The 22,580-nt window shown below is 41.2% G+C and overlaps 1 protein-coding gene across 1 annotated transcript in view; it reads right to left on the bottom strand.

Annotated features, from left to right (window-relative positions):
* The window catches only part of CPAP (centrosome assembly and centriole elongation protein), a 45,125-nt gene that overhangs the window by 16,026 nt on the left and 6,519 nt on the right, over positions 1 to 22,580 (bottom strand). Inside the window, exons 4-15 of the mRNA XM_075849998.1 lie at positions 20,848 to 21,093; positions 20,616 to 20,706; positions 17,797 to 17,902; positions 13,070 to 14,588; positions 11,800 to 11,932; positions 10,013 to 10,178; positions 6,911 to 7,156; positions 6,727 to 6,817; positions 6,194 to 6,297; positions 2,903 to 2,989; positions 2,447 to 2,587; positions 2,287 to 2,371 (exon numbers count right to left, since the gene is read on the bottom strand). Of these exons, the coding sequence (XP_075706113.1) occupies positions 2,287 to 2,371; positions 2,447 to 2,587; positions 2,903 to 2,989; positions 6,194 to 6,297; positions 6,727 to 6,817; positions 6,911 to 7,156; positions 10,013 to 10,178; positions 11,800 to 11,932; positions 13,070 to 14,588; positions 17,797 to 17,902; positions 20,616 to 20,706; positions 20,848 to 21,093 (3,015 nt within the window). The remainder of the gene's footprint in view (positions 1 to 2,286; positions 2,372 to 2,446; positions 2,588 to 2,902; positions 2,990 to 6,193; positions 6,298 to 6,726; positions 6,818 to 6,910; positions 7,157 to 10,012; positions 10,179 to 11,799; positions 11,933 to 13,069; positions 14,589 to 17,796; positions 17,903 to 20,615; positions 20,707 to 20,847; positions 21,094 to 22,580) is intronic.

Here is a 22,580-nt window from a genome sequence, read left to right as displayed (position 1 = left end):
TGTATGACCCCATGTGGGTATTTCCGTACCTGGGAGAAATTGCTTTACAAAAATTGGTTTGTTTTTTTCTCCTTTATCCCTTGTGAAAATGAGAAAATTCAACATTTTAGTGGAAAAAAATTGTGATATTCATTTTTGCAGCCAAATTCTAATAAATTCTGCAAAAGACCCGTCGGGTCTAAATGCTCACTATACCCCTAGAAAAATTCCTTGAGGAGTGTTTCCAAAGTGGGGTAACTTTGGGGGTTTCGACTGTTTTGGTCCCTCCAGGGCGTTGCAAACGCGACATGGCACCAAAACCATTCCAACAAAATCTGTGCTCCAAAATCCAAATGGCGCTCCTTCCCTTCTGAGCCCTGCTGTGGGTCCAATCAGCAGTTTATTACCACATATGGGGTATTGCCGTAATCAGTAGACATTGCTTTACAAATGTTGGGGTGCATTTTCTTCGTTATTCCTTGTATACATTAAAAATTTCTATGTTTTTTCAGAAAAACAGTAGATTTTCATTTTTACAGACCAAGTCCAATATATTTAGAGAAAAACCTGTGTGGTCAAAATGTGAACTATACCCCTAGATAAATTCCTTGAGAGGTGTAGTTTCCAAAATGGGGTCACTTTTGGGGTGTTTCCATGGTTTTGTTATCACAAGACCGATTCAAACCGGACAAGGTGCCTAAAATATATTCTAAAAAAAAAAGGAGGCCCAAAATCCACTGGGTGCTCCTTTGATTCTGAGGCCTGTGTTTCGTTTCAGTCCATTAGCGCACTAGGGCCACATGTGGGATATTTCTAAAAACTGCAGAATCTGGCCAATAAAATATTGAGTTGCATTTCTCAGGTAAAACCTTCTGTGTTACAAAAAAAAAATGTATTCAAAATGAATTTCGGCAACAAACTACTTTGCTTTAATTCCTGTGAAACGTCTAAAGGGTTAAAACACTTTGTGAATGCTGATTCGAATACCTCGAGGGGTGCAGTTTTCAAAATAGGGTGACTTCTGGGGATTTTCTAATATATAAGGCCCTCAAAGCCACTTCAGAACTGAACTGGTCCCTGAAAAAATGGCCTTTTGAAATTTTCTTTAAAATATGAGAAATTGCTGCTAAAGTTCTAAGCATTGTAATGTCCTAGAAAAATAAAAGAACGTTCAAAAAACGATGCAAACATAAAGTAGACATATGGGAAATGTTAACTAGTAACTATTTTGCGTGGTATTACTATCTGTTTTACAAGCAGATACGTTTAAATTTAGAAAAATGCTAATTTTTGTAAAAATTTTCAACATTTTGGCGTTTTTTCAGAAATAAATACCGAAATTCTGAACCACATTTTTTCACTAACATAAAGCACAACATGTCAGGAGAAAACAATCTCAGAATCGCTTGGATAGGTAAAAGCATTCCGATGTTATTACCACATAAAGATTTGAAAAAAAATCGGCTGTGTCCTGAAGGCCAAAACAGTCTGAGTCATGAAGGGGTTAAGATGCAATAGCTTTATTCGGGATATGTAGTACTATTAATCTTAAGAAAATAGATTATTGTAACTTGTTTGCAACGTTAGTTTTCATTATTTTTAACATTTCCTAGCATGCTAGGACAGTGGAATGCTTGGAGTTGTAGTTTCACAACAGTTGGAGGGTTTTCAGGAGTTCCTTAGTACTGCACAGGTGATATAATTATTGTCAGTACATCAGGCATGGTCAGCAGTGTTCTCTGTTAGGGTATGTGCACACGCTAGCTGTCATTTACGGCTGAAATGACAGACTGTTTTCAGAAGAAAACAGCTGCGTCGTTTCAGCCGTAAATGCTCCTCCTCGTAATATACGAGGAGTCTGTGACGCTCGTAAATCTTGAGCTGCTCTTCATTGAGTTCAATGAACAACGGCTCAAATTACGTTGCAAAGAAGTGCCCTGCACTTCTTTGCCGAGGCAGTCAATTTACGCGTCGTCGTTTGACAGCTGTCAAACGACGACGCGTAAATGACAGGTCGTCTGCACAGTACGTCGGCAAACCCATTCAAATGAATGGGCAGATGTTTGCCGACGTATTGTAGCCCTATTTTCAGACGTAAAACGAGGCATTATACGCCTCGTTTACGCCTGAAAATAGGTTGTGTGAACCCAGCCTTAGATATCCTCAAATCATGACCTGCTGGGGATACTTGAGGAATACAATGCTCTGGCAGAACGTGTTAGACAGTATATCTACTAGTGTAAGGACTATACGTACCATGTGAGACTTTATTACGGTTTAAACATTTTGCAAAAAATGACCACCAACCTATCTGTCCATTGGAAAACTGAAGTATTTCAAGTCCATCAGGGTATGTTGTGTGTGTCGTTTGGGCATCAGCGTAATAATAAATCTAAAAAGAATATATAACAATGATTACCAAAGCAACATAGACCTAACAAAATTATACTATATGGGAGACACCCACCACTCTCTGATCTGCCATCACTTGTTTGACATCACCATTGAAGAAGGTCACAGTTGTAGACTTTCCATCAGGGCTTACTTCTTTATGTGTCCCATTTGGAAATAAAATGACATGACAGCCGTTTCTTAAAATCCGCTCTACCTGCAGAGAGAGGAAATGAAAAGTTATAATAGATTTAAATGAACCACAAATAAAGCAATATAACGAGTAACTGTTTCCAACAGATTTTTTTGTTGTAAACTATAAATCCTGGAAATCTGAAGCTTTTATTAGTATAATTTTTTACTAACTGCATATTTTAGCATTTGTATTATGGCAGCAATGCCTGAACCTCCAGTGGAGCGTAGATCACCAGAGAACCCTTTATAAATAATATAATAAAAGTATTACAATAAACCCAATTAAAATTTAGAAGATAATCGATGACTACAGGGAAACAATAATAAGTCATTTCACCTTTCCATCTGGATATGTAATTTCTCCCTGGACATCAACATGGTCTTTCACTGTGGAGCTGTCACTTTTTGGTTCTGCAAGTAGCACCTGGTCAGAAACCGGTCAAGAAATATAGTGAAGAATAAAGTATATATGTGCACCGATACCCACACATAGTACATAAACTAATCAATTCTGACATCTGCACAGCAGATAACACCTAGATCTGCAGGACTTTGCGGTGGGCTGGAGAAAGATGAAAATAAATGCATTGCCAAACTTGTTTCTAAAAACCAAGTATGATGGGAAAGTTAATTTACGGTTACAGTCTTGCAAATGGGCTATCCTCCAGGAGGAAGAAAACGGTCTCCCTAGTGCCAACTATAGGTAACTACCAAGTCAATGTCAAACTTGGCCCATTTTTCAAGGCCCATGTTTTAAGGCCCATTAAAAAGCCTTGAAACATGACTAGGGATATAAGACAAACCATCTGTAGACATGTTTCGGCGTTCTCAGTACAGAGCAGGGTCCTGCATCAAAGGCATCTGAATCAGCCGACCAGAATCCTGCTCGGTAAAAGCAAGTAGCAAGAACTCTGAAACATCTGTCTACAGACGGTTTGTCTGACGGTTATGAAGTGTCAGTGCTGGGATTATTTTATTCAATATTTGGTGCTTACAATTGACACTAATTGTGTGTGTGTGTGAGAATTTTTTTTTTTTATCCCCGGAGTTTGGCCATATGTGGGGTATGGTACCACGCCGTCTAGGTATCATTTTCTGGATACTGCAGGTGATTATTGTGGATTGTTTATTTGATTCAATCCTGGCTGTGTCAGGGGTATTTGCATTCAAAAGAATTACCCAGAGTATTTTAATCTTAATAATGAATATCAGCATTGTGAGAAACTAGACCTCATAAGTGTTCCTGCTCTTGCTTGTGCTCTCAGTTGGCCACCGGGGGCGCATGGCAAGGTGAGCTCATTCCATCTGTTCACATGTTGTGGTGCTGTATGGTGGTGTCTGTTGCTGTAGTGCTGCACTTGTGGGGGGACGTGGCCCAGAGCCAAGGAGGCTTGGCACGGTCTGAAGGCATGGGTGCTTTTGGGCCCCTGGGTTGCTCCCTCTGCAGGAGCAGTGCTGCGGTGGCGGTAGCCGCCGTGCGGTGCTGCAACCACTAGAGTAGGGACCCACTTTAAAGAGGTCGCCGTGAAGTGGCAAGTGGGCTTATACAGTTTGATCAAAATGTTTACAAAGAACCTCATGTTCATGTTTCTAAATTATGCCTAGCGGCTCAGATCAACGTATATATTGTGGATTGTGCGGTCCATGTCTAGTCTCCTACAATGCTGATATTGTATAGTGTATCCTCCTCATTTCTTTTGTTTTACTTGGTACCAGCACTCCACCCATTTGAAAAAATACCCAGCTGATTTTAATTCAGGAATGACCTCATAAGTGTTCCTGCTCTTGCTTGTGCTCTCAGTTGGCCACTGGGGGCGCATGGCAAGGTGAGCTCATTCCATCTGTTCACATGTTGTAGTGCTGTATGGTGGTGTCGGTTGCTGTAGTGCTGCACTTGTGGGGGGACGTGGCCCAGAGCCAAGGAGGCTTGGCACGGTCTGAAGGCATGGGTGCTTTTGGGCCCCTGGGTTGCTCCCTCTGCATGAGCGGTGCTGCGGTGGCGGTAGCCGCCGTGCGGTGCTGCAACCAATAGAGTAGGGACCCACTTTAAAGAGGTCGCCGTGAAGTGGCAAGTGGGCTTATACAGTTTGATCAAAATGTTTACAAAGAACCTCATGTTCATGTTTCTAAATTATGCCTAGCGGCTCAGATCAACGTATATATTGTGGATTGTGCGGTCCATGTCTAGTCTCCTACAATGCTAATAATGAATAAAGGTTATGTTTTATGAAGAGTTCCCACTCTGTGATACTACTTGTTTCTCTGGAGGAACCTACATATTGATTTCAGTGATAATGATATTCCTAGTCATGTTCAATGCTCTTTAATGGGTCAGACATTGACTTACGGGGTAGCTACCTATAGGTGGCACAAGAGACTATTTTCTTCCTTCTGTAGAAGAGCTAATTTGCATACTTTTCCCATGGAACATTGACTGTAAGGCCCCATCCACAAGACCGAGCCCGTGATCACGGGCCAAAAAATAGACATGCTTCATAATTCCTGGCACAGACACCCATCTGTAGCGATATGGAAAGATGTCTGCGGCCAATAGAACTGAATGGGTCCGTAAAACCTCGGACCGTAGTACGGTCGTGTGCATGGGGCCTAAGACTTCCTACAACAGCTGAATATCTGCAAGGAGAACCAGTACCCCCAAGAGATGTTACACTATCCAAATCATTTAAGTTGTAAGAGTTGTCCTCCCACGCTTCATGCAACTACTGTGCTCCCATTTCTTTAGAATAGAGAACCCCTTACACACACACACTATATATATATATATATATACATACATACATACATACACACACACATGCATACTGTACATACACATATATATATATATATATATACACACACACACACATACACACAAAAATATACCATTTAGGGTCAATAGTTGCCGTATAGAGGTAAACCCCTAAATGGTGACAGCAAGCAGTCAAGATGTTTACAAGTAGGACTGTAGCAATAGAGAAACGGTGCTCTGTACAAATGGCACCATAGCCTTATCAAGTCTATTAGGAAAATGCTCAGATACATCTGTGCTGCTGGTTTCTTCTATGGGATTTTTCTGCATAATGGCCTCAGGACACAGATACAATAGAATGATATGGCGGAGCAAGGCACTATCAGCTCACTAGGCTACAGGCCATGTTAGGCCTACAGTCTATAAGACACTGGGACAGGATCCCTGTGCAGGCCAGCGCAATGACGTCACTGCATCACGTCAGTGTCTCAAAGGCTGCAGGTCTAACATGGCTAAGGAGGACTGCGGTGAAGCTTCGTTCGTCACTGGAACGGGGCTAGGTGAGTACATGTATTTATTTGTTTAGGGGGGCACTATCTACAGGGGGGGATTGTGTGGCATGCTCTATAAGCATCATTATGGCAGATAAGCCTCCGATTTCTGCAGCAAATCTATGGGTCGGAACTGCCTATGGCAACTCTGACCCATATGAATATAGCCTTACTGTTGTGTTCACCTCGGACCTTAACCTGATGGCAGACCCAGTTAAATGCACCTTCGCTTAAAATAGTTGAGCACCCGCGATATACAAGCAAGTAAACTGTTCATGTAAAGAGCAACAAAACATGAATTGTGGTCTGTAATAAATTATCTTACCTGTGGAGTAGTACTGGCCACTGACCCTGTTGGTTTGCCTTTTGACGCTTCAGAATTACTAGAGTCACTGAGAGACATCTGTCTGAAACTTCTGGAAGACAATCCTAAAAAAGATGTAGAATGCCAGTTACACGGACCACTCTATAGTATTGGATTGTATTACTGTGGACACTCACTAGTTTTATCTTTTATTCAGTAAAATCATATATGATACAGTGAAACCTCCTTGAGATATCCACCCAAAATTGCCTTGAAAAAAGTTATTTTAGAGAAGTGATGAATACCGTAGTCGACTACGATATTGATTCCGTCAAAACGACAGAACCCTTGCACAACAGAGACAAACTGAAACCATTGACATCGGATCCGTCACCATTGAAATCAATGGTGATGGAAACGGATACCTGGTATCAGTTTGTGTAAGTCAGGGCTCCGTTCCGACGGAAAGCTCAGACGGAACGTCGGAACGGAGCCCTGAAGCAGATGTGAACGAAGCCTTAGACGTAGAATTACCAATCTTTACTTCAGCCTACCTTTAATGGGCGACTGGCTTCTGAGAATCTTAGTGCTCTTTTCTGGTTCAGGGGCCAATGTTTGTCTCTGTTTTAACAGGTGCAGGGGACTCTGCAATGTAGGGTGGAAGCATTTACCAGACTTTACTAATAACATTCCATCAATACTAGTTTTGCCAAATCATTGCTGGGTGAAGTCACTTACGACAGATTCTGATCTCTTCAGTTGAGTTGTAGGAGCTTCACTCGTCTTCTTTCTGCTTTCCACTGCCTCAGCTTTCTTCCAAGTCTCCACCCGAACTTTTTCCATAAACTTGATTTCTTCTCGCAGTTCCCCGTTTTCCTTTAGCAAGGTTTCTATCTGGTTTCGGAGACGCACATGTGTTGTTGACCATTTTGTCTCCTTTTTTTTCAACTCCTCTTGTAAGTCTTTGATCTGGTGCTTTAAAGTCTTAGAAGATATGGAAATACATTATACATCTGCACGTAGCACAGGAAAACAAGGTAAACTACATACTACACGGTGTAATTCATGCAGCTCTAAATAAACACTTGAAAGACTTGTGAAAGTAGATGGTAAATTAATTCTAGCCAAATAAAGGGGTATCCTGGAAGATAGCATAATGTCCTCGAGTGGCCAAGACCAAACCTCAATCCAGCTATGAACTTGTGACTAGACATGATAATAGTAGTTGGTCACTCATTGTCCCCTTGACAAAGCCTGAACACCCAAAAAGAAAGAAAAAAAGAAGGGTGACAAATTGCAGTGTCCAAATTTGCAAAATGGGATACCTGTCCAGGCAGTAATTATTGGCAAAGAAGCCTCTACTAAATACTGACTTGCTGGGAATGAATAGTTATGAAGCTTTATGTTCTGCGTTTAACACAGCCAGTAAGACAACCACTGTTAAAATTCTGTATTAAGGACCCCCCTCTCTTAGCCAGAGCTGAGAGCCACTAGAAAGACTGGCTAGCACTCTGGTGGACTCGACGAGACCTGGTATTACGCGGTTGCCCCCACATTTGAAAAGAGCTCAGTTGTAAAAACGACAATTTTCCCAGGAGGGGAACGGAGTGGGTGAAGTTGCAGACGGCCAGAGAGAACAGCGGATTGTCCTTTTGTTCAGCTGGTTCAGACTGTAATGAATGTAAATGACTTTGTAAGGATTTGTTTTCACATACATTTTTGTGCCTTTCTTTTATTCCGTTTCCACAAAGCTTTAACTTTTTATGTAGATTTTTTTTAAAATTGGTTCTTTTATTTATTAATATTTTGAACATTTAAAGCAATGCAAATAAACGGAAAAACAAACTTTTATGTACATTTTGATTAAGACATGACTAAAAATTTGTGATCCATCCTGTAGGGTGATGGGAGTTCCATTCAGAATAGTAAAAGGTACAGTTTAAAGGAAGGGTGTCGCGAAAAAAACATTTTTTATATCAATTTGCTTTTAGTGTTTTATTAAAATAAATTTTATTTATTTGTGTGTTTGTGTTTTACTTTTTTTTTTTCTAACATTTTCTTCACCATGGGGACTGCCATTTTTTTTTTTTTCATCTCTGTATGTGTCGATTAACGACACATACAGAGATGGAATACGGCACATACATCCCCATAGAGAATACGAACGGGAGCCGTTCCATTCACTATGGTGTACGCAGTCTGTGTGGGAACGGCGCATGCGCCGCTCCCACACAGTCCAAATGGAAGGTCTTCGGCCAAGCGACATCCGGCGCCATTTTCTTATGGACCGGAAGCCGCGGCCGGACAGTAAGATGACTACTTCCGGTCGCGGCTTCCGGACATGCGATTAGAAGCAAGCACTAGGAGCGGACGGACCGGAGGGAGCGGCGGCAGCTGGAGCAGGGAAGTTATGTTTGTGTATGTTCGTGTTTTACAGTGTGATTACCACTGTATGTAAGCCTACTACACGGTGTATTCACTCAAAAAAATGGCGGCACACCGTGTAGGAGGTTTGAACATTCAACCCCCTCCTTTCTCCTGGTACTAGCCAGGATAAAGGAGGGGGGATTGTTTGAGGACACTAGAGCGAGTGTGTCTTCTCAAATTTTGCAGCATAAAGCAATGTGGTTGCTTTACCACATGCCAATGCTGCAATTTTGGGAATTGCTCCCTCTAGTGACCAGCACAGGGAAATGTTATAAATTAGAATCTAATTTATAATACTTCCTGACTTGTGAAAAAATTAGAACAATGTCTAATCATGTATATAATAACTGTTTAACAAAAAAAAAAAATTCTAATTTTCTAGCGACGCATTCCCTTTAAATGTTTTCACCTTGTCAATGTTCAGTGCACCGTTTTTAGGATCCTTTTTTTTATGCTGCACTAAGCGCCTGCATTATTTACCCAGAGTCAAAGAACGCATAGTGTCAAAGAGAAACACAACTACCGTATTTTTCGGACTATAAGACACACCCAGGTTTTAGACAACAGAAAATAGGAAAAATGTCATATTTAACTTTTTACAAAGAAAAAGCTATTGGTAAAAAAAAAAAACGTATTTGTTCAGTTTCACCACATTCTGAAAGCCATAACTTATATTTTTCAATCGTTTGGGCGGTGTGTGGGCTTATTTTTTGCGGGACGAGCTGTAGTTTTTATTAGTACATACGATTTTTACACATTTTATTAGTTCCCCATTAGATCCCTGGTACAATACACTGCAATACATGGATGAGTTACGGAAACAGCGTAACTCGCTGAGCTACGCTGTTTCCGTAACTACTATTCAGTTGTATGGGAGTTACGGAAACTGTTTGCATAACTCGACCATGTAACCAGGAAGTGAAGTGGCCGGAAGACAGCGGAGCCGGGTAAGATAGAACGGGGTTTAGGGGGACCCGCATCTATCTGACATATCCTGTGGATATGTCATAAATGTCCTTCAAGGGAAAAACACTATAAATGCTGCGGTCGCTATTGACCGCGGCATTTAACTAGTTAAACGGCCAAGAACAGCGCCATCGATGTTCCTGGCCCTTAGAGCAGAGTGTCAGTAGCGGACACCTGCAGTGTTTGGAGCGGGCTTAGCGCGTGAGCCCGCTCCATACATCATCCCCTCCCCGCACTATGAATTGCCGGCACATCATGGATCGAGAAGGGAATAAGTAAGGAGCGGTCAGGGGGCCTGGTGCTGCCGGGTCCCTTGACTGCCGACTATAAGACGCAGGGACTTTTTAGCAAGATTTATTCTGGCTAAAAACTGGGTCTTATAGTCCGAAAAATACGGTATTTAATGACAAAATTGTATAGTTAAAAATAAAACGATATTGTCCCCACCTGGATCTCCTCCCGCTCTTTCTTGTCCGGTATTGCACGTGCAGCACTAGCATGTTTCTCAAACACTTTGCGTTCTTTTTGAAGCTTCTTAATTTCTTCCATTTTGTACTCTTCAATCCTGGTCAGTTCTTTTGCTTTCTGCTGTTCAAAGTCTGCAACTTCTTTCCTGTTAAAATAAATAGACGTTTGTACAAATGTAAGAGGAAAATAAATAAATCTGTTAACATTAGCTGAAAGTGCCCCCTGGTGACCACATAGGAGCAGAGATCCATATGCTGAACTATCGTAATCACGATACCGTAGGAGAAGAAAAAGAAGGCCGGCACGCACCAAGATAGTAATACCATGAAAGAAATAAAGTGTGACTCAAACGACCACAAAAGTGAGCGTCTATTGACCTATTCAAAAAAATAATAATCCTCATTGCCCCATGGCAGTCCATCTTCCCGAGTACCAAAAGTGCCCCCCACAGAGTTTTCTTCGATTCATGGCAATATTCATAATGATGTAGTCTCATCAATATTAATGGAGATTTTCAAGATTAGAATTATTTTTTTTCCACCTTCTCTCTCAAAAAAGCACCACTCTTTGACCACAGGCTGTCTGGTATTGCATCTTATTTCCGTAAATGGGGCTAATCTGCAATACCAGACACGGCCCATGGACAAAAAGTGGTCCCGTTTCAGGAAAAAAAGATTTAAAAAAAAAAAAAAGTGCAGAGACTTTTTTTTCGAATTCTGGTAAAGCTCTTTAAATCAGCCTCACAACCTTTAGTCAAAACATGGAGAGAACATTCAAGTGTTGAAGAGTTATTATGATGAGCTTATCCATAGCAAGTAGGATTTGGATTTCCACCACATAGGGCTAAAACGGAGAAGAGAGACTATTCTGACTATATCACCCATCAAAGTCCCCAAGTTTGAAGAAGTCCTATGAATACACTGCAAATATTAGTCATCGGAATACCCCTTAAAATAGAAAAATACATGAAAGGCAGTTATGATTGCTAATATATCTACAGACATAAGGATCGCCACCTACATTTACCAGAATTATGCACAACTCATGTAAAGATGAATGCCACTTAAAGGGGCAGACTACTTTTAACAGCTATATATATGCTTGCTCTATACAGTGCTGTGATAAAGTATCTGCCCCCCCCCCTTTACCAATCTCTTCTATTTTTGCATAATTGTCACACTTGAATATTTCAGATCTACTTTTCATATTAGGCAAATATAGCCACAAAATCCAGTTTTTAAATGATTAAGTTATTGAAGAAAAAATGCTGTTCAGCCCTACCTGCCCCTATATGAAAAAGTAATTGCCCCCTTAGCTACTAAATCAACCAGTTAGCCAAATTCAATTTGACTAGCCATACCCAGGCCTGGATACAGAAGCTGGGCCTGGATACAGAAGCTGGGCGTTCTGTAGAGAAGTGGATGATACTTCTCTTCAGAGCGCCCAGCTAGTGAAAGTATTAAAAACGCCCCGATGTACGCACACAATACACGCCCACTTGGACTTTTACTTTTAAACACACCCACTTGGACTTTTGCAAGCCTCATTTGCATAACTACAAAAATGGTCATAACTTGGCCAAAAATGCTCGTTTTTTAAAAATAAAAACGTTACTGTAATCTACATTGCAGCGCCTATCTGCTGCAATAGCAGATAGGGGTTGCAAAATCTGGTGACAGAGCCTCTTTAAGTAAAATTTGTTTTCCTCTTGTTTGATTGGACAATGACTGAAACAATGTATTATACTACAGTAAAATGTTTTAAACCTTAGAGTCTCTAGAGTTTTTTCTTTGTCTTCACGGAGTCTTGCCAGGGAGGCATTTTCCATCTTAAACCTTTCAATTTCAGTTTCTAATTCAACTAGTTTTTCCTTTAAAAGTTGAGACCGTACAACATCTCCTGGAATACAATTATGAAAGATACATTAAGCAGTTGAGCGCTACTAATTATAAAAAGTCAAGGAAACAAGAACTTTGCTCAATACTAAATTGTAAATCAGTGATTTGAGCAACTTTATAACATTTTTATTAAAAATTATTTTTACTTTGAGATACAGCTGCTTTGTATTCTCTATACAGAGCAGCTGTATCGTACGCTATGACCTGAATCCGTCAGTCCCGCAGACCTGACGGGAACAGGATTTAGCGCAGAATACAGCTGCTCTGTATAGTGAATACAGAGCAGCTGTATCTCAAACAGTAAAAATAATTTTTAATAAAAACTATTTCGAAAGTTGCACCAAATCACATAGATTTTTTTTTATTTTGAAAAGGACAGCCTTTCAAAAAAGGTGTACATAGCCTTTAAAGGGGCATTCCCATCTTACACATTTATGGCATATCCACCTCTGGTACCCTATTGGTAGAACAGGGATCCAGTGAACCCCATTTGCTAAATCTGCACAGTCTATTTCTATACTGAATAAAATCGTGAGGTGTTCGCGCACAAGTCTATGGGTGTTATGGACAGAGCAGAATGCTGCTACCTCCCCAATAAATAAATAAATGGGGATAGCAGAAACCCCAGGAGGTGTGAGGCCCACCTATCACACATTTATGGCATATCCTGTGTATGGGAATACTCCTTTAGAGAAGAAAATTAAATAGTCATTACCATATTTTTCTAGAGATTCTGAAAAGAAAACACTCTGAAATGTTAAAACTTTGCTCTCCCTCCTTTGTACTGATTAAGTTATTCCATCTGGTTTCCTCCATTTATATACAGAGCTGCTTTTACAATTCTGCTAGTTGCCCTTGGAAACAGACAGCTTAGCTCCAACCTGAGGTCAGACATGTGGCCTAACAGTGTACCTGTAACCTGAGCTCCCATAATGGACTGTTCTCTGGAAACAAGATACCAGTAGAAGTCTGAATTTAGCTTTGGATGTGAATGGAGAAGAAAAGGACTTAAAACTGATGTAAAAATTTACATCTATGTTAAATGCTAGTGCAATGTACAGATTTATCCTAGATTTACTTTTATGAAAGGAACCTGCCACCTCCTATACAGTATTAACATCCATTTATATTTTCTTACCAGGCCCTTCTTGACTTGACGCAGGTTTAGTTGCATTTCGTGTCTCTGGCTTTACTTTGGGCTTCAGTGCTGGAAACAGCTTCATCATGAGTTCGGAGGCTGGAGGAGTGTCTGGAGTGCTAGTAGTGGTAGCGATGAGCTGGTCCCCTTTTTTTGATGCCACTTTTCTTGTAATGGCTTTGTCCTGGGCGTCTGTAGTACTGCTGCTGGTGTACTCAGATGGGATAAACTGCTTAGTAGCAAAATTACTTTCATAAACACCCTTCAAACTTTGCACAATAGCAAGGTCATCCCAAGTCCGTTCATCATCAAACACTACTTGACTTGAGTCAGAAGATGAAGAACTCTCGTCATCTTTCATGGATTCTTTACTCTGGTCCGCCACCAGTGTTTTTTCCTTACTGTCATTATCTTCTCCATCTGATAAGTCTAGATCAAAATCTCTGCCCTTACTTTCCTCATTAAGTCTTTTCGAAGGACCCTTTTCTTCAGTGTCAAGGTCATCATTCTTGATGCTGCTATCGCTGTTGCTGTCTAAATCTTCATTTTCACTGGAAACAGAGTTACTGTGTTCATCCCCTGAAGAAGCATAATCCCCTTCACTTGAAACTGGGTCAGAACAGTGGGATTTTTTTGCTTCTTCGCTAGTCCTATGTAACTCGGATATTTTTCCACTCTGTTCAGGTCCAATATTAGGAGCATTTTTTGACAAAGGCCCAAGAACCTCCATTTTTTGATACAACTTTCCACCACTTGAATTCCTTGTAGGGTTACCTACTTTTTCTTGGTGCTTTTCTGCCAATTTAACTGGAGTAGAAGACAACCTTCGGCTGTCAGTCTGAAAATTCTGATCAAGGAGTTTCTGGACAAATGAAGAGTTGCTGGAAAAGGAGATGTCCTCAGCAGCTTGCTCTAGAAGCAAAAACTCATCTAGTTCATAGTGTTCCTTCTGTCTCTCCTTCTCCTGGTACACCAACCTATTTTGGAAGGAAACTTCCAAAGACAACTCTGCAGGGTTGGCACCTTTTGCGTCACTGTCTTGGACCTTATTGCCCGGTTTATTCCTGGTTTCAGTTGTCTTTGTGCTATCCACATATTCTTTATCAAGTTCTAACATACCCTTTCTCTCCAGTGTAACAGAACTTCTCCCACTGAAGGTAGTTTTATCTTCTAGCTGCCCATGTGCTGAGGACACGCTATGTTTTATGTTGTGGCTTTTAAGGACAGTTTTCTTCTGGGTTGACCCATTCTTGTCTCTTGCAGGTAGAGCTGTAATTTTAGCTACTCCTAAACCATTTTCAGAGGCCTGATCTTTGGTCAATGGTGCAATTTTTCTTTGAATGTGAACGGTCTCCACTTTCTGGTGAACACTAGCGTCTGAGACCTTCTGAAGACTTGCTTTGTGCTCCTGAGGTTTGCTTTGTTTAGTATGTACATTTTTAAATCTAGCAAGCCCTTCACCCCTACGAAGAAATGGCCTTATTACTGCTGGTCTATTCTTAGTCTGTTCTTTAATGGCCTTCAGCATAAGAAACAAAAACAAAATAAGAATAATGAATAAATCTGCACATTTTATAACTTCAACAAAAGAAGGAAAAAAATTATGACTAATAGATGGACACAGAGCAGGAAGAGTCCAAATAACCAAATTAATAACATGAATTCTCTTAACCCATTGCTCAATTATTCCCTAGTTTTATGATTTTGGTTACTTTTGTATTGTTTATATACTATATTTGGTTTTATAGCAGTGGAAACAAGTTACGAACTGTTGTCACACATACGATGCATTCGGAAAGTCTTCAAACCTTTTCACATTTTGTTATGTTGAGGCCTTGTGCTAAAATAAAAAAATTCAAGTTTTTCCCCATCATGACAAAGTGAAAAACAGAATTTTAGAAATTTTTCAAAATGTATTAAAAAATGAAAAAACAAAATTTTGCTTGGACATAAGTATTCAGACCCTTTGTAAGACACTTGAAGTTTAGCTCTGGGAGCCGCCCATTTCTCTACATGATCTTTGACATTTTTCTACACCATTATTGGAGTCCACCTGTAGTAAATTCATGTGATTGGACTTGATTTGGAAGGACAAACCACTGTCTATATAAGGTCTCACAGCGGACAATGAATATCAGAGCAAAAACCAAGCCATGAGGAGGAAAGAACTGCCCATAGTGCTCAGAGACATGATTGTGTGGAGGCACAGGTCTGGAGAAGGGTACAAAAAAATAAAAAATAAAATGTTCTCCTGCACTGAAAGTTCCCAAGAGCACAGTGGCCTCTATAATTCTTAAATAGAAGAACTTTGGAACAACCAGGACTCTTCCTAGAGCTGGCCACCCCACCAAACTAAGTAATCGGGGGAGAAGGTCCTTGGTAAGAGAGGTGACCAAGAACCCAATGGTCACTCTGGCTGAGCTACAAATATCCTGTGCGCAGATTGGAGAAACTTCCAGAAGCTCAATCATCACTGCAGATCCACCAATCTGGGCTATATGGCAGAGTGGCCAGAAAGAAGCCTCGTCTTAGTAAAAGACACCAGCAGGCCTGTCTGGAGTTTGCAAAAAAGCACCTAAAGGACTATCAGACTGTGAGAAACAAGATTCTGAACTTTTTGGCCTTGATTCGAAGCGTCATATCTGGAGGAAACCAGGCACTGCTTATCGCCTGCCCAATACCATCCCTACAGTGAAGCATGGTGGTGGCAGCATCATGCTGTCCGGGTGTCTTTCAGCGGCTGAGACAGGGAGGCTGGTCAGGGTTGAGGGAAAGATGAATGGAGAAAAGTACAGAGATATTCTTAGTGAAAACCTGATCCAGTGTTCTGGACCTCAGACTGGGCCGAAGGTTCACCTTCCAACAAGACAATGACCCTAAGCACTCAACCAAGACAACACAGGAGTGGCTTCGGAACAAGTCTGTGAATGTCCTTGAGTGGCCCAGCCGGAGACCTAATTAAAGCCAATCGAACATCTCTAGGGAGAACTGAAAATGGTTGTCCACCAACGGTCCCCATCCAACCTGAGAGAGCTTGAGGGGACCTGCAGAGAAGAATGACAGAAAATCCCCAAATCCAGGTGTACAAACCTTGTGGCATCATACAGAAGAAGACTGGAGGCTGTTATCACTGCCAAAGGTGCTTCATCTAAGTCCTGAGTAAAGGGTCTGAATACTTATGTCAATGCAATATTTTAGTTTTTCCTTTTCAATAAATTTGCAAAGATTACTAACATTCTGTTTTCACTGTGTCATTATGGGGTATTAAGTGCAGAATGATGGGGAAAAACTTGAATTTGTTTTTATTTTAGTACAAGGCCTCAACATAACAAAATGTGAAAAAACAGAAAGGGTGTGAAGACTTTCCGAATGCATTGTATGTAAAGCCCACAGTAAATTGGGAATGCTGTCCTTCCATTTGTCTGCATTGATACACATGGCAATTCCTTATTACATAGCCATTAATTAGGATCGCTCCCTTCGCAAACGCTGGAATTTTATTTTTCACCAGCTGACCGGTCAGTCCTCTATCAACATACACATTTCACATGGCAGTATTTAAGTCAGTATTTTGCATCAGTACTTGTAAGCCAAAACCAGAAGTGGGTCTAAAACACAGAAGAGGAAGGATTCTTCTTTATATCTGTTTATGTTTCACTCCTGATTTTAGCTTATAAAGATCAATGCAAAATACTGACACAAACACTGCCGTGTGAAAGTGGCCGAAATAGAATTCTCAGCATTGCCCTGGTTTGTTGTCAGAGCCCCTCTTATACAGGGAGTGATTGCAATAATAGGTATATGAACCTAAAACATACGCAAGTGTAAATTCCATTTAAAGGGCTTGTCCAGGGAGGGGGCGGTTTTTCATACTGATGACATATCCACAGGATAGGTCATCAGTATATGATCGGTGGGGGTCCGACATCTGGACCCCACACCGATCTGCTGTTCAGGCTGCCCCCGGGCGCTGGAAACTATACAGTGGTCGATCACGGAAGCAGACGGCTCTGGTCACAGTAAAGCGGTCGTACTGTAGTTCTGCTCCTAGTCAAGTGAATAGAAGCAGAGCTGCAGTAACCTGGCATAGTCGCTATACAGTGTACGGAGACATCGGCTTCCGGAACGGACCACTGCATATAGCGGCCGTGCTGGGTTACTGCAGCTCTGCTTCTATTCACTTAAATAGGAGCAAGGCTGCCGTACTGCAGCACGGCCGCTATACTGTGACAAAATAAGAAGGAAGTGCATTGTGCCACACCTCAATTTGTCCTTTATAATCTTCTGTAACTCTATCCCAGTGTACAAATAAGCCCTAGAAAATCAAACAAGTCAAAAAGTAAAAACTGGTTTAACATCATGTACTAAAGGGGGTTTTGCACTGGGCAATTATCGGACAGACAAACGTTCATAGAACGCTCGTTGATGATAATTGCCCTGTGTAAACAGGGCAGCGATCAGCACATGAACGAGCAAACGCTCATTTATCTGCTGATCGTATCGGGATAAAAAAATAATAGTTGTCGGCAGCACATCTCTGTGTAAACAGGGAGACGCGCTGCCGACATGATAATAATGTATGGGGACGAGTGATCAGAGTAAAGACCACTCGTCCCCAGCCATAGCTCTGTGTGACAGGAGCAAACGAGCGCCGATCAACAAGCTGTCTCATTGATCGGCGCTCATTGCTCGTAATAGGGCCTTAAGAATCTGGTCCACTAAGTTACCTGTTGCAGGTTAGTTTGTTTAAGTCTTTGTTCTTCAATCCTCATCTGCTCCTCCAATAACTCTTCAAATGATTTCTTTCTTTCCTTGATGCCAGACACAATTGGCCTTTAGAATACATATAGAAGATAGGTTAAATGTTTCATTTTGTGTTAAAGGCTATGTCACAATGTAAAAAAATAAAAGAAGGTTTTGGATCGGGTGGTGCCAGAGCACCCATTCCATGTAAAGTGCAACACGTAGTTAGAGTGAATAACTTCGGATGGGCTTAAAGGGGTTTTGCCAGATATTAGATATTCATGGCATATACACAGGATATACCATAAAATATCTAATAGGTGGAGGTCCCAGAGTGTCCACCGAGCCCTGTTCCGATGGGGGAAAGATGGCCTGCACATGTGCACATCTCTCTTCATTTAAATATATAGGAGTTGTGAAAAGAGACAAGAAAACTGGCTTCTGGCACATCCTGTGTGATCATCACAGGACCAGGACCCTATTTTCAGCAACCGATTGCCGTTATTGAATAGGAATCCCTATTGTTTACTTCCAGGGCTCTTGAACACCGTGAGGAATTGACAGAGGAAGTATACTGGAAAATTTTATAACTTCTTATTATGCAAAGAATAATGAAACTTACTGAAATGAGAATACCACAAATTCCGAAAATAAAATATCCGGCATCAACAAATATATTGCATATCACATTGCAGAAAAAAGTTAAGTAGCTTGCATACATTTCTGAAACCTGAAACTCACATACACTATCAAAACAAACAAATGCTCAGTCTCTCTGATAAATAATCCCTTTTCACGGAACTAAGGAGCCCAAGAAGAAAAACTTTCATTGTCTCTTTAAACGATGACGGATCGCCTATTTTATTTACAAGAGGATCACGACTGTCACTCAATATTTTGTTCTGAGATATCAGCCCATTATACTTTTAAGGCTTTGCTCAAACTGGCGTGATGGTTATGTAAATAAGGTTTCCGGATAGGCAAAATGGCGTAGTCTACCGTGCTCTTCTGCCAGGTAGTTATAAAAAAAAAAACAAATTAAAAAAAAAAAACACATGTCTTGCGTGTTCATTTAACACCTTCCCGACCGCCCACTGTCTTTTGACGTCAGGCGGTGCGGGTGCTTAATCTACAGAGACGTCTTTTGGCGTCGCTGCAGATCAGGCTGATGAGCGCTCGTGTGAGCACTCATCCTCTAAGCAGGAGCTGTTACTAACAGCTCCTGATCTTAGAGCAGCCTCCTGAACACAGCTGGGGTCGGCAAACATTCAGACCCCAGCTGTGTAACCCTTTCATTACCGCGGTCCGTGACCGCGGCATGATCAAAGGGAATTTCCCTCTTTGATCGCATCACCGGGATTCCAGTGATGCGATCAAACACCGGGGAATCCCTCTGCAGTCAGTCCTGGGGACCTACAAAGGACCCCAGGGCTGTCTGTTCCGTGTGCCTGCTGTTCGGGCACACTATGTGCTGCCCGATCAGCAGCCTGTGTCATAGTGACACAGTGTAATGTATTAGCGTACAGAAGTATGCTAATACATTACAAGTAAAAAATAAAGTTACAAATAAAGTTATCCCTTGATGGGATTAAAAAAAAAAAAAGTAACAAAACAAATAAATAAATAAAAAAAGTGCCCCTACACTAAATAAAAACAAAAAACCTATGAATATTAGGTATCTACATGACCGTAATAACCTGAAGAATTAATCTAACGGGTTATTTAGCGTAAAACGTGAACGGGATAAAAAATAAACCAAAAAAACTATTCTGAGAATCGCTTTTTCCTATATTCACGCCGTAAAAAAAAATTTTTTTACCCCCAAACTGTGTGAAAAATAAAATACTATTTCTCTCGCATAATACAAGGCCTCATACAGCCACGTCAATGAAAAAATAAAAAAGTTATGGCTGCTGAAACGCAGAGAGGCAAAAACAGAAAAATTTAGATGGTCATTAAGGTCTTTTCAGGCCCGGTCATTAAGGGGTTAATTAAAGCAGTATTATGGTTTCAGCGAATAATGTTATTCTTTGTGAAATGAAAAGTTACAATTTTCCTATATACTTTCTGTATCAATTCTTAATGGTTTTCAAGATCTCTGCTTGCAGTCACTCATTAGCAGCCTTCATTGTTTACTTCCAGTGGATAAAAATGGGCCATGCAATGGATACACAGCTGCTCGGCTACAGTACAGTTATCAGAGCTCTCGTATCAAACGGAGCACCTGCTAGTACATCACATGACCGGGACAGATTTTTATCCACTGAAAGTAAGCAATGAAGGTTCATGTTGAATGACAACAAGTAGAGATCTTGAGATCTCCGTAATTGTCCTGGAAGGTTCTCCAACATACTTCACCTAATGTTGAAACGTTACCAATACAAAACAGAATGACAGGTGGTAAAAATTATTTGGATGGGATCTGGCTCCTAAATGAAATTAAAATACCCCCTCCCGTATACACAATACACTCCTGCATTTCTTCAATTATAATTAATTATGTCAAACCTCAAACTAGAAGATGGCAATTTCATAAGCAAATAGTCTCAGATTATAGGTCTTGTTTTTTTAGGACATTGTCATAATCATAGCTTCAGGTCGTTCTCGTGAGAAAAAGTTTGGCAAAAGATGATGCCGAGACGTTTTAGGATTCAGTTTTGACCCCCCCCCCCCCACCTTGTGCCCCGCACCATATGTGCAGCAAGCCAGACAGGTGGGACTCTAACATCCATAATTGGTAAGAAGAATGGCAGCTATTATTTTGGCAGTTATCGACACCCTCCCTAGAGAATAAAACACTAACCTGTCCTCTACATTGTTCTGATTAGGCGGTTCTCCCACTACCCTCGAGTAATCTTCTCCATGCGAGGAATCTTCTGTTTCATACTCCTCACCTATAGTAACATTTTATATTAAAGAATATATATATATATATTTCTACACACACAAATAACCTGCACAAATGTTGATTTAATGTTAAAACAGGTCCAAACAAATAACACCCCAAGCACGGAGCTGGGCTCGATATGACTTACCGGAATAATCCTCAGTGTCCTCCTCATTTAACAACTCCTCTAGTGTTTTGGATTTTTCAGGACTAAGTTCTCGAACAGATACAGGAGGCGGCCGAGATGGACTTCTGTCCTTTGTGAGCAGTTCCTGCTTCATGTATGGAGAATCTCTGGGGATGTTCCCACTGACCGGGGACATGAGGCGTGAATGATGTTTTTGAGACATAGAGCTGCAGAGATGTCCGGATATGAGGTTCTGCTGGTCGTGTTCTGTAACAGCGGAAGTTGTAAGTCATTTTGTAGTAAGAAGTTTCATTATGATATGAAAATCTGAGATATTTAGAAGTGACCAGTCATCTGCTAACAAAGTACAATTTTCCAAATGTGCAGCGGATATTAAACGTGTTTAGGGAAACATTAAGGAGATATCTGCTGGGTCCTCTGATAGGACCCCCTTCATGACACCCATATGCCCAAACTGGAAATATAGACAAGGGTTGTCTTTTGAAAATTACCACTTTTTTACAACCATTTTTTTTTTTTTACTACTTCAATGCATCTAAAACAATGGCACTGAACACGGTGCTGGAGCGGTTGTTAGCCGCATTGCGACCGTGTCAGGGCCGCTCCGTGTGGCCTTACCCTAAGAAGAGGTCCATATCCCATTTCCTTGGCTGTAATTGCTACATTTAAGCCCTGACAATTAGGCTTGGGTGACATGTACGGCTCTCGTGCTGCACTTTATAGTGTACTTACGGTCTAGGTTTTCTGCCGCACATGTTGCCATAGCGACACACGTATAGAGTTGTGGTCACTCTGGCCTATCCAGGTAATCTACACATAAACCATATCCTGCTAGAGGAGCTTAAAGAGGCTCTGTCACCAGATTTTGCAACCCCTATCTGCTATTGCAGCAGATCGGCGCTGCAATGTAGATAAGAGTAACGTTTTTATTTTTAAAAAACTAGCATTTTTGGCCAAGTTATGACCATTTTTGTAGTTATGCAAATGAGGCTTGCAAAAGTCCAAGTGGGTGTGTTTAAAAGTAAAAGTCCAAGTGGGCGTGTATTATGTGCGTACATCGGGGCGTTTTTACTACTTTTACTAGCTGGGCGTTCTGACGAGAAGTATCATCCACTTCTCTTCAGAACGCCCAGCTTCTGCCAGATCACGCTGTGACGTCACTCACAGGTCCTGCATCGTGTCAGACGAGCGAGGACACATCGGCACCAGAGGCTTCAGTTGATTCTGCAGCAGCATCGGCGTTAGCAGGTAAGTCGATGTAGCTACTTACCTGCAAACGCTGATGCTGCTGCAGAATCAACTGTAGCCTCTGGTGCCGATGTGTCCTCGCTCGTCTGACACGATGCAGGACCTGTGAGTGACGTCACAGCGTGATCTGGCAGAAGCTGGGCGTTCTGAAGAGAAGTGGATGATACTTCTCGTCAGAACGCCCAGCTAGTAAAAGTAGTAAAAACGCCCCGATGTACGCACATAATACACGCCCACTTGGACTTTTACTTTTAAACACACCCACTTGGACTTTTGCAAGCCTCATTTGCATAACTACAAAAATGGTCATAACTTGGCCAAAAATGCTCGTGTTTTAAAAATAAAAACGTTACTGTAATCTACATTGCAGCGCCGATCTGCTGCAATAGCAGATAGGGGCTGCAAAATCTGGTGACAGAGCCTCTTTAACTTGTGAACCTCTTGTAAAAATCACAACCTATTGACTAAAGGCCTCAGGCATACTG

This window comes from Rhinoderma darwinii, chromosome 2 (genome assembly GCF_050947455.1).
Source record: "Rhinoderma darwinii isolate aRhiDar2 chromosome 2, aRhiDar2.hap1, whole genome shotgun sequence".
In the NCBI taxonomy this organism is placed as follows: Eukaryota; Metazoa; Chordata; class Amphibia; order Anura; family Rhinodermatidae; genus Rhinoderma; species Rhinoderma darwinii.
This window is presented reverse-complemented; position numbering and strand designations above follow the sequence as displayed.